At 51.7% G+C, this 15,659-nt stretch overlaps 1 protein-coding gene across 3 annotated transcripts in view; it reads left to right on the top strand.

The window, feature by feature from the left end:
• The first annotated feature begins 734 nt into the window (after nt 1–734).
• Nucleotides 735–15,659, top strand: part of CNTFR (ciliary neurotrophic factor receptor) — a 205,500-nt gene continuing 190,575 nt past the window's right edge. The window contains exon 1 of one of the 3 annotated variants that reach the window (XM_065663252.1): nt 735–837. Coding sequence is in view for 1 of the 3 variants with exons in the window: in XM_065663251.1 (XP_065519323.1) it covers nt 1,599–1,649 (51 nt within the window). In the remaining 2 variants the exon portion in view is untranslated. Of the gene's footprint in view, nt 838–1,556; nt 1,650–3,086; nt 3,200–15,659 lie in introns of those variants that run through there. The other 2 variants (XM_065663251.1, XM_065663253.1) reach the window with 2 other exon arrangements.

Genomic DNA, 15,659 nt, shown 5'->3' with positions numbered 1-15,659 from the left:
CATTTCATCCTGCATCTGCTTGTGATGCTTTCCTTGTGCACTCTGAGAGGGTGCTTGTGCAAGGGGATTCACACTCACAAGTGGTGTGCAAGGATGTGAATGGAGGTGTGCACAGAAAGAGCACAGTGCCTTCACGTGGGTCTGCATCCCTTGATGAGGAGGGTGCATTGTGCCAGGCAGTGCATGTGTGCGTGGCTTCATGTGTGTGTGGCACACGTCGAGTGTGTATGTACATGCAGGGGGCTTTGAGAGTGCTGCCTTCACCCTGGTCTGCATCTCAGGGGAGGTGCAGGGGGGAGACTTCCACTGTGCCCCCTGCCCACGCACGCAGGGGCTGTGCTGTGAGCGGTGGTACAGGTTTGTGTGTGCATAGCTCTGTGTTCACGGCGTTTCCACTAGTGTGCTCCTCCGTGTGCATTTGCACGGGGAACGCGGGTAATGGTGCGTGCGGTGCTTCCCTCCAGCTCCAGCATCCACGGGGATGTGCGTGTTGGGGCGGGAGCTGCGTGTCCGCATGGGTGTGCTCCCGTGGTGGGGTACAAGGGCTCGCCGGTACCGGAGGGGCCACGCGTGGATCTGTGTGTGCGTGTGTCAGTGTGTGCGGGTGCGTGGGGCGGGTGCGCGCAGCGCGGCGGGGCCGGGAGCGCGTCCGCGGCGCTGTGCCGGGGGGTGCGGGCTGAGCTCATCGCTGGCTCCCCGGCGCTCCTTACCAGTGGCTTCTGCGGTCACATGGGTTATGTGCTGGAGTTTAAAAGAGCTTATAGCCCCCGAGCCGGTGCAGAAGCAGCCGGTGGTTGCATGGGGTAAAGAGCCGGGAGCGGCGGCAAGGACGGCGCCGTGAGTACCGGGCGGACGGGGACGGAGGGCGGTGCGGGCTGTCCCCCACCCTAACCCCCATACCACCCGCTGGACGGGGGAAGCGGGGGTCAGCGGAGGCGAGCCCCGGTGCCCGCCGCCAGAGCACTGCTGCCTTTCTGGGAAGCGAAAAAGGGGAGTGGGAACGTCCCTGCTTCCCCCGTTCCGCGCCTGCTGTTCCGTCCCTCCCGCCCCGCAGCCGCGCACCTTTCCCCACGCATGTCCGCGTGTCGTGTCGTGTCCCCCCCCTTCACCCCCCCCCCCCCCCCCCGCGCCGTCGGGGCAGGGGCGAACCCTGCGAGGAAACAATCTGGGTAACTTACTTTTCCTGCTCCTCCGAGCGTGTGCGTCCGCCCCGCGCCCCGGCCGGCCGGGCGTTCCCGCCGGGAGAGGGATGGGGGGACGCGGAGTCGGGGCGCTCCGCACACCCCAGGCACGGTGGGACCCCTGTTCCCCGGAGGGGACGGCATCGCAGCCGCTGCGAGCGGCGTCAGGTTGAAGGGTGGGAAGGGATGAGCCCTCCTGCGTGCTGCATTGCATGAGCAGGGCTGGAGCTGAGGTTGCGGGGTGGCTCTTTTGTAAACCGGAGCCCATGGATTTCCTGGGCGGGAGAGCGATTTTTTTCCCCTTCGTCCCTCCAAAGGCGCAAACTGCCCTCTCCTCTGCTGCGGCAGTGCTTTAATTTTGAATTATTATTATTTTCTTTTGAGGGGGTGGTGTGATTTTATAAGAAAAGCATCTGCATGGCGCTTCTGTGGAACTGCTCTCCCTGGGCTAGGCAGTTCATCCCGAGCGTGAGTACGAGAGCTGCCTTCCAGAATTGCATAATACACACCGATCCCTTTGCTGCACAAACTCCCTGACATTTCCAGATCTCGATGACTTCCCCCACTGCAATCCTAAAACCGGGTTGGGACTCCAATGAGCGCAGGAGCTAATCTGCGCTGCCTTGGCTGGGGACAGAACCTGGTCTGCGTGTTTCGGCGTCCCTGGCTCCCCTGGCAGTTGTTTCTTAGTCCGCTAAACTTTTTGGGTATAAAGATCAGCACTTTCTCACTCTCTTAGAAAGCCCCTTTCTTCCCCACCCTATGCTTACAGGCAGATGTGGAGGGTCTGTACAGAGTGCAGGTTGCAGAAAGAGGTTTGCCTGCAAAGCCATTTGATTTCTCTTTCATGTCTCTTCGTGTTTTAAGTTGCGGGATAGTCCAGGAGGTCCTTTCCTCAGATTGCTTTTTGGTCAGGAGCTTGCTGACTTCTGCTATGATTCCGCTCATTTAACTCTGACCCTGCCCGCATGTTGTTTACCCCGGTGAGGGACAGGACTTGCACATGCCGCTGCTGGTCCTGCCGTGGTGTGTGCAGGCAGCGAGGCTGCAGGGACACTGGATGCTTCCTGCAGAATGTGCAAATATGTGGGAGCAGCTTTTCCTTTCCTTGTCCTGTCCCTCTGTGAGGACTTAGGGCTTTGCTGTGACGGCTGGAAATGTGCAAGGGTTGCTCGTGTCCAACCAAGCATCTCGCTGGGACCAGGTACAAGGACCAGAGCTCTCTGGGGCTCACTGGGGAGGGTAGAGTTTTCAAAGCCAGGCTGTGCTTTGGAAATGAGAGCCCCATGCCTGGCAGACTTCTTTGGAACATCCCTTTAAGATAACTTCATCAGAGCCTATTGTCAGAGCAGGCCAAGGCACGATCTGACAATTGTATGTTATCTTTGGTCTGATTTACCCTGAGAGGACCCGATCCTACCAAGGGGGTCTGTCCCCATCCTTATGGGGGGTGCTCAGCACCTCTTGAACTTGGGAAAAGAGAATCCCTGGTACCTTTTGGAGCCAGAAAGCTTGTGATGCTCATACACGTACAAATAACTGTGCAGCCAAAGCTCAGCTTTTGGAGATGTGGCTCACTTTACAAAGCCAGCAGCAGGAGTTTTGAGGGTGCAAACCCCAGCTCCCGGCCACTCTCAATTAATTCCCCCACAAGCTGGAGGAATGCATCCTGCTCCAGCTCAGGCTGGGGCTGGTTGTGCGCCTGGGGAGTCTGTCTCTCAGCTCTGTCGTTTATTATTGCTGCCGCTGCCATTACGCCTGACAAATGGGAGTTGCTGAGTAATGTGCTGTTTGTGTGTAAATATCCGAGTGCTCGCAGCTGAGCTCACTCCTGCGACTTTGCAGGAAGCCATCTCAGCACCTTTCCTCCGTGAAGACCTGGGAACGCAAAGGCGTCCTTCTGCTGGGACCTTCCCACTGCTCCGGACAGCTTTATCCTTAACTCTCCACTGCTTTCCTGCAAGGGTGAAGCCTCCATCCTCTCGGGTTAACGTGGAGGCCCTGCAGCTTTCCTGAGTGTGAGTCTGGGGTGGGAAAGGGTTCTGTGTGAGTGTATGTGTCACCTTAGGCAGCAAGGAACGGTTGCTCCCAAGGGTTCTTGTCCTAGGTAGAAAGAGTTTTTGGGACTTTGTGTGCTTTGATAGAAATGGTCATGCACAATTGGAAAGGGAGTTTTATTTTGGGGTGGTTTAGTTGTTTGGGATTTTTTCCTAGCTACTCAGCACCGAGTTTCTCTTAATTTCATCCAGTTTCTGCTGAAGATGCTAAATTATTCCTTCCTGTACCATTTTCATCCCATTTGCAGATTAGCATCCGACTGCTTCTGTCAGTACTTGCTCAGCCCAGCTAGACTGATCGCAGCTCTTTTAATCTCTCCCCTTGTAAATCAATCCCTTCTGCCTCCTGATCATTTTTGTCGCTCGTTTTTCTGAAATCCCTCCAATTTGTCCATTTTGTGTCGGTGACGTATGCCTGGCCCTAAACATGATGTATACCAGGCATGGCAGCGTGAGGGAAGGACACCTCCTCCCCTCCCACCCCGCTGGGGCTTGTGATGCTTTGTCAGCACTGAACTGAGTTACTTCCCCATTATTCTAAGCTATAGTCCCTGCTCGGTGTTGCAGAAGAAAGCAGCATACCCAGGTCAGTGCCCTGGGGAGAATTCCTCCAAATTTTGGCAATGAGTTGCCTAGGTTGCTTGCATGCTGCTAGCATATGCTGGAAGGGGCCAGAGCTCTGGGTGCTGTCTGTGGCTCCCAGCCTATGTGACTCTGCCCACAGGAGCTAATAGTTGAACGAGGAAGGAAGACCAAGATAAGAGAGGGAAGCTGCATCAGGGCTGCTGGACAGCTGGGGAAACTGAGGCGGATGCACAAGGTCAGTGCACATTTCCCATGCTCTGTCCAGCACCCTCCTCTTGTTTAAGTGCTCCATGTGCAGGGTCCAGTGCCAGTTGCGCCCATTAGTATTGGAGTCAACATGGCTGTTTTTCTGGGAGATACTGGATCTTATTGCTTGGTCAGAGCGAGCGGGCAGGCAACGATGCTGCTTTTTGCACATTGCTTCTTGTGCTAATGGTCAGAGCTCGGTGCTACAGGTGCTCTCATGGGGAATTTGCTGACTTAGTGTAAAAGCAGTGCCACGCATTCTTACACTTTGAAGTTTTGTCATCCCAAACCCTAAGCTCCCAGCGCCAAGCGTTCCCACTCCCTGGAAGGGCTGTGCCCTTGCCCTTCCAGGGACCATCTATTTTTAGGAGGAGCTGTATTCTGGACAGTGTCCACTGCAGATGCTCTCTGCCTCCTCCTCTTGGTCCCTCGCCAGGGATACTGCTCGGGCTATCTTCTGGTGGGGCAGATCTTGCTGAAGCCCTGTGGGAGTGTAACAGAGGTGTCACTGTGCCGGGCATGGGGACACCTGGGGGGCTATTGCTGCTCTGATGGTGGTCAGGAGGGCCAGCATGCTCAGGCTGCCTTTCACCTGAGCTGTGGGAAGTGACAGGTATCTGTGCTCCAGATACCAGCACGGCACGATGCTGGCTTAACTGTGGGTTAAGCCCGGGCACTGACTGGGCCGTGTGGTACCCGGTGCCGGTGCCGGTCCGTTCGCCTGGATGACACTAGGGGGCATGAGATCTGCTGGAATCCCTTTGTCTGGTATGGGGAAGGAGGATGCAGAGCTGCTCTTGACCCTTCCAGCCCGCACATCATCCCCCTGCACGCATTGAGTGTTAAACCCCGAGCGGTGCCCCGCGTAGCTCGTCCTGCAGCGAAGGCAGGACGCGGCTCTCCGGATGCTGCTCCGCTGGATCCGCTGACCGTGGGAGCAGCCGGAGTAAGGACGGGAGCGATCAGCCGGAAACATCTCCGAAACGGGGAGGAGATGGATGCAGCCAGACTGCCAGGGAGTCTCCGGGGAATTTGGGAAATCCAGGAAAACACCTAGCTTGGTTTTAATGCCTCTCTGGAGGCATTGTCAAGAGAAGGGATTAAGTTAGATTCAGGGCTGGCTTTCAAGATGCAGTGTGTTATGGTTTCATTTTCTGCTGGATGTTAAGTTCACGTGTGATGTCTCCTCAGGGTCATGCTTTCCCAAAGCAGCAAAAACTTTACAGAGTCCAATTTAATGAACGGTTCTGATAGATCCGAAACCTGGTGGGTGGGTGTGTAAATACGTATATCGTATATATGAGTCCATGTATATATCTGAGTAGGGTGCAAAGAAAATGTTTTTGAAGGTGTGTTTATGCATTTCTGCATACATTCAGCGGTTATATTCTCTTCTGTCCTTAAAATCTATTATTCCAGGTGTGAATGAGTGTATGTATATTAAAATACTGTATACTGCAGTCTTTATCTCTTGTTATAACAAACCTCATGAAAAGCAAATAAAGAGACATTGTTCTCATAGCAGGCTTGGAAGGACCCAATATTTATATTCTATGAATTTTGATAGTTTCTGTTCAGCGTGCTTGCAGTTATGATAGTGGGGTATTTTTTGCCTATCTATTTAAAATTTTGTGCTAGTGGGAGACTGAAAACATTCGGATCGTTTCAGTTTATTCATTGCTTAATGAAAACAGAGATCAAGCTTCTGGATTGAAATGTTGAGGCGTGATAGCATTCTGGCATATTAATTTCTAAATGGTTAGGGGTTTTTTTTAGTGCCTTCTGTTGCCAGATATCAGGCTCCTCTGCTGAAGCACCACTTTTCTCACAAGCCCCCAGGCAATGTTTTTAGTAGGACGCTAATGCACTGCAAATACTCCCGTTCTCCTAGAAAAGGCTTTGCTGACTGTTGTTGAAAGTAGCACTAGGGTGGCTAGAAATGAGAGATCAGAGGAGGACGATGCCGCTGTGTCAGTGCGTTTGCTTTGTACCTCTGATGCGGGGGTTGTTTCGAGCCGTGCGGGTGCGTGCCTGTGTGAATGGATGGAAGGGCTTTTCCCCAGCTGGTTTCTGAGCCAGGGCTGAGGACCAGGGGTTTATTTGTTTTGAAAAGCCTCGTGAAGTGGAAGGAGGTCCGGGAAGAAGTGCTGAGTCTACTTTAAAGTCAATTAAGGATCATATCGAAGGCGTGACATGGTCTAAAGTGGAAAGGGTGATTTGTCTGAAGGTGTTACCTAATTAGAGGGTATAGTCAGGGCTCTAATTGGCCGTGACACCCTAAAGATGTCATCGAAGCCCTCTTGAGGCACCGCTGATCCGGTGATGTGGCTGTAAGCTGTCTGGGCAGCGTGGCTGCCGCACTCTGTCTCAGAGACTGTCTGGATGCCGGCGCTGGAAGAGGCTGCCTTCCTTTAGGTGACTTGCGATGCCCTCTGGGGATGCTGCCATCAGTGAGTGATGTTCATAAAGTTGCAGAATGAAAGGAAAGCTGCAGCATTTAGAAGAATTAATACTGGTGCCCACTATGTGGTAAATCTCCTCTCTCTTCTCCCCAGGAGTACCGCTTTCTACTGCTCCCTGCTCCGGGGAGGCTGGAGGAGGAACTCTGTAAGGGTTTGCAATAAATGATGCTGTTCTGCAGTTGCAGTTGTGTTTACAGCAGTTAGTAGAGGGATTGTGACCCCTGTCTTAGCTTTGCCTTAGAGAGGGGACACGATGAGATCAACTGAAATCTGGCTTGCCGGGACGTGGTTGCATTTAAATACTATGAAACATACCGTGTGAGAAAGGAACTGGTGGGGGAAGCAGCACAAAAAATGGATGAGAGGGAAAGGCTGCTGGAGAGGCTTTGATATGATACTGGCAGTGACTCGCATCCTGGACTTTGCTGGCCCTGGTGGGGGGTGCTCGGTTCCTCTCTGAGAGGAGCGACAAGGGGCTGCTCCGGGGCTGCTCTCGCTCCATCCTTTTTATCCATTGAATCAATTGGTATTTCCTGGTCAGTTCACTCTGCCCTGTGAGGAGAGGACAGTATGTGCTGCCCATTCCCACCAGTGGTGCTAAGAGCCAGTAGGAGCCAGGTGGAGCCAGGGAGTTGGCTGGTGTATGAGCATGGAAAGCAAGGGCTGCTGTCATTCCCAGCATCACTCACTGATGATGGGAATGACAACTATACATCTAAAGCATCCTCTCCTCCATTAGGGGGGAAGTTCCCAACCTGAATGATCAGGAGGGTTTGAATCCAGCCCCTCAGCACACAAATATCCCCTGAGGGCAATGCTCAGCCCTGGGAATAGCATTGGATGGTTCAGATCTCCTTGGGAGGAGCAAGATAGTTTCTATTCGAAGAGAAGGAGACCCTCGGGGAAAGGCAGGGCCAACTGCAGAGAGACTAGTGGACAGCTTTGATTTTGTAGGCAGTGTCACAAACTCTCCCAAAGCAAGCATACAGCTAGGCACATCCCTCTGCTAGCAGTTATCAAGGGATGCTGCCTGCTTGTAATTATGCGGGTGTTAAGCCAGTGAATGCATTTTGTTCACAAACTTGTAGCCTAGTATTTTCATACTTCTCATGGTCTCTGGTGGCTTTCTCAGTCTCTGGAGCACGGGTGAGAATAACTTGGAAACTTGCAGGACCCTGTCATTGCCATGTGGGGCTGAGCCACCCCGCTATCCCTCCTCCATGCTATTGCCATGGCTTCTCAGTGCTGCAGGGGAGACGCTGCATTTTGGGGTGCCATGCTACAGATGGGGAGATAGAGAAGGCAGCTGGGTTTTGACCACAACATCTTCCTTGCTCCAGAAATAGCTTCTTCCAAAGTGACGACCAAGGCTGTGTGCTTTATAAATACCCAGCAGCACAAGTCAGGCTGATCCCTGCCCAGATCCCATGCAGGCATGGCAACTATTGGGATAATCTGTGAGAAGTGTAAAGCTCCCTTCACTGGAGCTCTTCAAGCTGATCAGTGCAGAAGGAGGGATCTGCTGCTGCTGCTGTTTGCCTGTCTGGGCTGGGGTTCCTGGGGCCAAGCACAAGCATTCACTTGTGAAATTAAGCAGTATTACGTGTTATAAAACAACTTTGCTTCTATTTGGATTTTAGGTGCACTTTCTGCACCGTGGTCCTTTTGTCCATGGCCTAAAAAATGCTGGTGATAACGAGGACACATCCTCTCCTGTGGATAGAGCATGGCTCTCAGATATAAAGAGAAGGGAGCCTGTGCCAAACTTTGCCAATGTGTAATTTATCCTCCTCTGTGCATCAGAACTAAGGGTTTGAAAAATAAATACATTAAAAGAAGGAGAGGGAACAAAAGGCTGCTGCTGCTCTGAAATTCAATCAAAAAAGTCTCTGCCCAGTCCTCTGGGCTTCTCACTTAGAAAAGAGCTCTAGAAATAACACTGCTAAGGCAAGGGTGCACCCACAAATAACTGCAGGTTTGGGGAGGGCGCAGTTTTGTTCCAGAGGCACCTGGACAAAGTGTACTTGGGGTGTTTTTGCTCCCAAAAGGGTAGATTATTCTCACTGCATGAATACAAGGCCCTTCCAAGCCACCTGGGATTGCTCAGCTTTGATATCCTTGCCTCGCCTGCTGTCTGTCCCCAGCACGCTATAGCCTGTATTGATGGAAGGCTGCTTGATTTGGGAACCCAGTTGGAAAGGGCGAAGGGGGGAAGTCGCACCAAACAGCAGCCGCTGCTCTTCACAGCTCTCCCGCGCTGTGGATAGGAGCGGTTTCCTCTCACCCCAGACCCTGGACATGTGTGGGGAGGCTGGTTCCCCACATGTGTTGCACAGACATGTTTCCGTGCCGGCTCGTTGTGACTGCCCACCTATTTGCAGCTGGGGGAGCTGAAGCTGCTCTTTCTTGTGATTCATATAAAAAGAGTCTCTCTCTCTGGATGGAGTAGTCTCTGCTTTTATTGACCTGGTTCCGGGAACGACAAAGGCTTTTCCGTCTCCTGGATGCGTGATTTCTGCAAGGGCTCTGGAGCAGGGGCCAGCTCTTGCTGCTGGTGTGTTTCCAGCCCTCCTAACGTGATTAGTTTGACAGGCCCATTGGGTATGTTGGCAAGTCTAGTTTTTGTTTTGTGCATGAAAGTAAGTACTGTGACGGGGCACAGAGCACTGGGTGATGCTAAAATCTGTGCAGGAGGGAGCAGAGTGGCTGGATAGTATTTTTGGCTGTGCCGTGGGTCTGCTATGCCACCTAGCAGAAACCCCTTGTTCTTTTTGATGGGGCATTTCTGTAATGTCCCAGCTATCAGAACAGACTGGGTGCTCCCCTTTTTTGGCTGCAGTTTGAGTTATTTTGCCAGCAAAAGGTGCAGTCTGAGCTCTGTGAAACCAGATTGTGGCAGGACATCGTAAGCATGTACTTGAGGACTCCCAGTGGGGATTTCCTGGGGATTATCCATCCTTCAGATGTCCAGCAAGCTGCCATCAGCCATTTCCCATCCAAACACCCTGATTGCTGGGCTCTGCTTTGATGCTTGTTGACCTCTCAGAGCAATGCTGGGGGAAGGGTTGGACTCAATGATCTTAAAGCTCTCTTCCAACCTACTTGGTTCTATGGCTGTTTGTTTCTATGATTCTACGAATGCTGAAACATACCAAGTTCTTTTGGCTTGTTTAGATGGGACAAGGACTGGGAGTACTCCATATCCCCACTCTGCACAGTGCTTTTTGAAGTATAGACACATCTGCTGCACCCCAGCCCTCCTTGTTTTTGATCAGAGACATCAGGTTCACCCTAGCTTGCTCCTCTGCAAAGCAAGGATGAAGAGAAACTTCTTCAACAGCCATGGTGGGTCCTTGACTTCAAAGGCATGTGGTATTTGCGTTTCCTAGTTTTGGCACATATTCACCTGCAGTCAGGCCAGCAATGTTGGGTTTTTTCCAAGCAGGGCTGCCTTATGCATAGAGGAGAGCCAGTTGTGCACTGATGGGCTTGTTGTCTCTCCAGAGCCGGTAGAGGGAGGAAGAGGAAGACTGTGACTTGCTCAGGTCACAGATGTCAACAGCAAAGGAAATGGGTTGCTGACTTTGACTTTCCCTCTCACAACAAGGAATTGGGATGGTCTGACCAGACTTTGGGTCTAGGACCTAAACAAGAGGTTTGGCTTAGTGCACATCTGCATTTAGGCTGGGAGGGTTCCCCTAGGCTTCTTGCTATAGTAGGTCACCAGGGTCAGCCTTTAACCTTGCCACCACATGGGGTTGCAGGGAAGCATCATTGCCTGCAAAGAGGGGAAACTGAAACCTAGGGTGGTTTGGGATTTCCTTGAGGTCCCAAAGCAGAGCTGGTGGCAGAAAACCAGATTTCTTGAGTTGCTCACAGCTCATGCCAGCTGTGGGACGCATTAGTAAATACATAGACCAAAGCAGGGCATCCGGTACTCTGCACAGCGCTGTGCGCTTATCTGACTCTGTCTTTAGTTCTTCCAGCTGCCAAACCCTGAGATGACATTTAAAGGCTTTACATTTTTTCTCTCTTGCCAGTTCCAGATCAAATTTGCTGAGTTGTCAAGCTGAAGATGCTTTTCTCCTAAATGCTGGCCCTGCAACAGCTCACCCTGCTTCATCCCTGCACTGGAGGAGTCCAGATGTGTTCCTCCTGCCTCTGCTGTCACTGGCAGTAACACGAGGGGGCTGGAGCCACAGCTCTGCTAATGAATATGTGAAGAGAAACAGATTTTAGCTTCACTTTTCCCTGTTGCTCAGGCCATGCTGGAATCAGCTGGCAAAGGGTGTTCAAAAGCAGCAGACAGAGCTGTGGCTTGCACTGGAAAAGAGATGCTGGGATGGACAGGGCAATGGTAGAGACTTACATGCAATTGGTTCCTCCTCCTCAGGTTTCAATCTGACCTAGGTCTTAGTAGTGAGCAGTGTATGCAATGAGCTGGTGGGTTCTCAGCAGAGTCCCAGCAGGCTGGGTGCCTGCTTTAAGACAACCAGGATGAGTGACACTAATCAGCAGCTTTCCTACTGGATTTCAGCAAGGAAGGAGAGCACTTGTCTGTATGTGGTGAGTAAATTGCTCTCCTATCCCCGGAGGCTGTCACTAACACTTTGCCATGCTCTGCTGGCACCAGAGGATGCCTCTACTGCTGCTGTCTGCCTTGGGGACAAGCACAGACACATGTCTCCAGCTGTAAGTGAGCTTGTGGAGAAAAGAAACCTCCCCAGAACATGCGTTTGCAAGCTCTGGTGTGTCGTAGTCCCTCGCAGGCAGTCGCAACCTTCTCTCAGCATGTGAGCTGGGCTCAGAGCCTGTTTCCTGGCATGCGAAGAGGATGGTACCACCTCTGCTCTGGAGCAGCTTATGCAGAGAGCCAGCGGTGGCCTCAGGCACTGGTACTGGAGCCATCTCTTGGTCCCACCACCAGCAGAGAGCTCCAGCGTTAGTCCTCAGAGCATTTTTGAGGGCTTTGTGTAGTATGGGTTTAAATCCATCCCTTCCTCTTGTACAAACATCTTCCTTGACCAGGCCTGATGATAGAGCTAATCCTGAGACAGCTGTAACTTTCTGGCTTTTGCCAGGCTCTCACTTCTGACTTTGCATCGCCAGACCCTGCATGGTGTCTGCTGGGAGCTGTCTCAGCTGTCCCTGCACAGCATTTTCCAGCTCAGAGCATACCACATAACTCAGTAGGGTGATGCCAGTTCAACCTGGCCAGTGGCCCTCTTGCAGCCCTGGCACTCATCGCTACGCCCGTGGAGGACACCAAGCAGCTGCTAGATGGCAGAGACAAGAGCTGACCTGCATCTTGGCTTTCAAGTGCAGAGGATGGAACAAGGCTGTGACACGAGCAATTACAGTGTTGGCTTCAATGACCAGGAGCCTGAGGTTGCTCCTGTCACCCAGGCTAGGAGGTGGAGGAATTTAATCACTATTCTAACTTCTTCCAGAAGTAGCTGGGGTGCCTCAGCAACAGACAGCCTTCTGAAACTGAAAAGAGGGGAGGAAAACAAAGGACTGGTTAACCCTTTTAGCCATACTGTGCCCAGATGGTGTGACCAGGCTCCCTAGGGCTTAGGCTCATCTCTCTGAAGACACCCGTGGGCACAGCCATGTCCACAGAGCAGCAGGGCAGCACCTCCTCCCTTCTGCAGGGGTGGGATCTGCCCTAGGTAGAGCCCCTGCCTTAGCAGTGCTCAGTTTCAAAGCTCTGCCTGCTCACTGTCCCTCCACAACTGCTGCTGTGGACATTAATTTTTCCCAGATTTCTGCTTCCCTTTGAATATCCCTGCTACGGATCATTTTCCTTGCATGTGTTAGCTGGTATTTTCCCAAAGCTGAATCTTGTGCTATTTCCTGCCTCTCTTTCTATTATTCCTCTTCCTCTCTCTTCTATTATGCCTAAACCTACCTTGGTCTTTGTTTCTGCTCACTTTAGAAGAGGCTGTTCGTCCCTTTTGTTATAGAAAGTTGTAAGAGGCAAGAGACTGGCCATTTAAAAGACGAAATCCTGCCTGCCTGTGTTTTGCTTAGCACCTCCCAAACTAGAAAAAAGCAACTCAAATCCCATGGTAGCGAGGGTGAGAGGGTAAATCAGGTGGTTTTGGGGCAGGAAGAGGAAAGGAAGGGCTGTGGGGCAGGAGCAGGCTGCTGTGGCTGACACTGGCAGTGGTTTACAAGGTCTGCAAGGTGAAGTTCCTGACTGCAGCAGTGATTGATGGTGAACTTGAGCTCCTGTACAGGGGGGGCTGAAGGACCAAGAGACAATGGGTGTTTCAGAGTAAGGCCAGGCTGGGTAAGAGCGGTATCTTCTCTGTGGTGTTGTACCTGGGGTTTCATGTAGGGGAGGGGGAACGTGGAAATAGCTTGTCCTTTAGAAGTGTGTCTCCACAGTTCTCGGTAGCTTCCCAAGTGGAAACCTATTTTAGGCTTGAAGTGACCCCTATGCAATCTATTCCTCATGCTGTGTGTGCTGCTCAAGCACAAGTGTGTGATAACTTTCCTTTGTGGCTCCTTGTGCAGGTCCTGCCTCCTGAATTGCTTGTTGTAGTTTTTATCTCTTTCAGCTGCTGCTTTTGTCTCTCCTGAAGGAGAACGGGGATGGCAGTAAGTGGGGCAGGATTGCTGCAGATCCTCTTGCCCCACAGTGTGCCCTGAGCTGGAGGCAGAGCACCCCCAGTGTTGGGTCCTCCTGCTTTGCCCCAGTTCTCACACAGCTGGCTGTGCTCTGGCACCTTCAAAAGAGGTGGGCAGCCCTGTTTTCAGGATGAGCCAAAACCAAGGGGTGAATAGAGAAGATGGAGTGGAAAGGGTTTCTTTTCACATCTGGATCAATGAGCCCCTTTGTGCCCACCTTTTTTTAGACGTTGCCTTCCTTGTTATACTTCATCAAAGTAACAGGACAATGTTGCTTTTCCCCAAAGCCCCATGCCAGGGGACCATCACCTCATATTACAAGCTCAGGAGCCAGACAACATCTTAGAGACTAAATATATCTGCTACTGCAGCTCTTGGCTTCCACAAGAATAAATCTTACAGAGGTAACTTTTTGCTGTGCAATTCTCAGGGCTGGCTCTGCTGTGGTTTCCACTGAGACAGCATTTGGCTAACACGGCCAAACATGAGTGGAGCAAGCCTGGAGCTGTACAGAAAGTGATTAAGATAAGGCAGGGTTGTGATTTGCCTGTCTGATCCTGAAGCTTTGTGTATTATTTAGTGCGTGTAGCAGGAGGTCAGCAGCCTCCTGATAATTTTCATTAGATTAGTTGGGCAGGATAATCATCTGCTAAGAAAAAAACAACTTCACTGCCTGTTCAATAGTTGGGGTTCAACTCAAAATAAATAGTCTTGTAATTATAAGGACATTGTCAAGGTCAAGAGGCTCAAAGATTCACTTTCTTTTTTCCTCTGGTATGTTTACAGAGATCCTGCAATTCTTTGTGAGGGGTTTTTTTTTTCCCTCCCTTAAATTCAAGCCTTCAGAGCTCTTAAAGGAAATTCAACACTTCGACAGCAGTGGACGTGAGTGGTGTTGCAATAACCAAGTGCTGCTTGTGCCCTGCTGCAGTTGAGTGACCCCATGCTAATAAGCAGGGCACTCACTAGCGAGCTGGGAGTGCATGCTGCCAGCCCAAGCAGACCTAACCGGGGAAGAGATGCTCTTCCTTCCTCATCCCTGCTAATTGTGGGATGGATCCAGCCCAGAAGACCAGCCTGTGCATTGCTCCTTGCTAATGGTATCCCCCCTTGGGAGTGGACAGCCCAGCATAACTGCCACCCTGTTGAAATGAGAATGTGGAGAATCCTGGGGTGACTTCGCTGCTGTAGTTTACTATTGTTTTCAGAGAGACATGGAAGGAAAAGGTTGGGAGTGAAGCTGATTCCCTCATCAGTACCAACGGGCTTTGCAATGGCCGCTTTGCTAAGGAAGTAAATAGGTTATTAAAGCTGGGGTTGATGCTCATGCCCTGCTAAAATGTCTGACATATTCCACCCTAGAAGTGGCTGTGCTTGCAATTTATCTTCCTCGGTTGCATACAAAAATAAAGCCTGGAGGGATCTTCGTGATCTTATAATCTGGCCGGCTGCAAGACTGATGCTTGCTTGGGGAGATCTGGGCAGGGCTTGCAGATGCTCGGGGTAGGTTCAGAGCTGTTACTGCCCAAAGTGATGGAGAGCTTGCTGTGTCTATGCTGGGTGCTGTGGCTCCTCAGCAGTATGTTGCCATGGCAGGTAACATTGCCCTGAACTGAGCAGTGGTCTGGAATATATGGGGGAAGCTCCCAGCTTGCTGTCCTGAGCCCAGCTTCGAGCCAGGAGGGCTGCTGGCTGTGCAGGGAGACTTCAACTTCAGTAACCTCCATGGCAGAATAGGCAGAGTTTGCATGCTTGTGCCAGCTGTGCATGCCTCTGCCATGGAAAAAGAGGGCTGCTGATGTGGCTAGATGAGCTAGTGCATTAAGCCTGTGCTTCTCTTTAGTTTTGTTTTTCCCCAGCCTGATTGCCCCTAAGTAGGGATTCTCATCAGTGGAGCTGGTTGAGCTTGTGCTCATCCAAGTCATCTCCACTAGGAATCTGGCGCTCTTGTTGTCTGTCACAGGCTTTGATGGATGCCCCAGGGAAAGCGAGGGCATGGCTTGGCCTGATGTGCCAAGTGACTGATGGTGTGGTCTGATGACTAATGCCATGCGTACGCAGCAGGCACATAGGTGCTCCCTTGCTCTTCCTCGGCAGGAGATGGGAAGAGAGGGCTCTGCCTTGACAGCTTGGTTTGAAAGCAAAATGACTCCAGGGTTTATTTCCCTCCCCCGCAGTCTCTCCCCTTCTCCCCCCCCTTTTCTTTTTCGCTTGACAGAAAAAGCATAACTTGTCTGTAATTGGTGTTTTGTGCCTGTCTCCTGCCAGAACTCAGCAGAGAGGGGGCTGGCTGGATCAAAACAGCTCGAAGTTGTGAGGCTGTTACACGTCTGGCCTGCCTGTTTGAAACAAAACCACACCAAGAAAAAAACTCTTATTTCTCCCCCCACCCCCAGTTTCCTCTTGCACCATAAAAGCAAAGCTGTGGATGCTGTTGTAAGCCCTCCTCAGAACATCGCATCGGAGGAGCCTGATTGACGCATGGAGCATGC

The sequence above is a fragment of the Lathamus discolor genome, chromosome Z (assembly GCF_037157495.1).
Source record: "Lathamus discolor isolate bLatDis1 chromosome Z, bLatDis1.hap1, whole genome shotgun sequence".
Taxonomy (NCBI): domain Eukaryota; kingdom Metazoa; phylum Chordata; class Aves; order Psittaciformes; family Psittacidae; genus Lathamus; species Lathamus discolor.
This window is presented reverse-complemented; position numbering and strand designations above follow the sequence as displayed.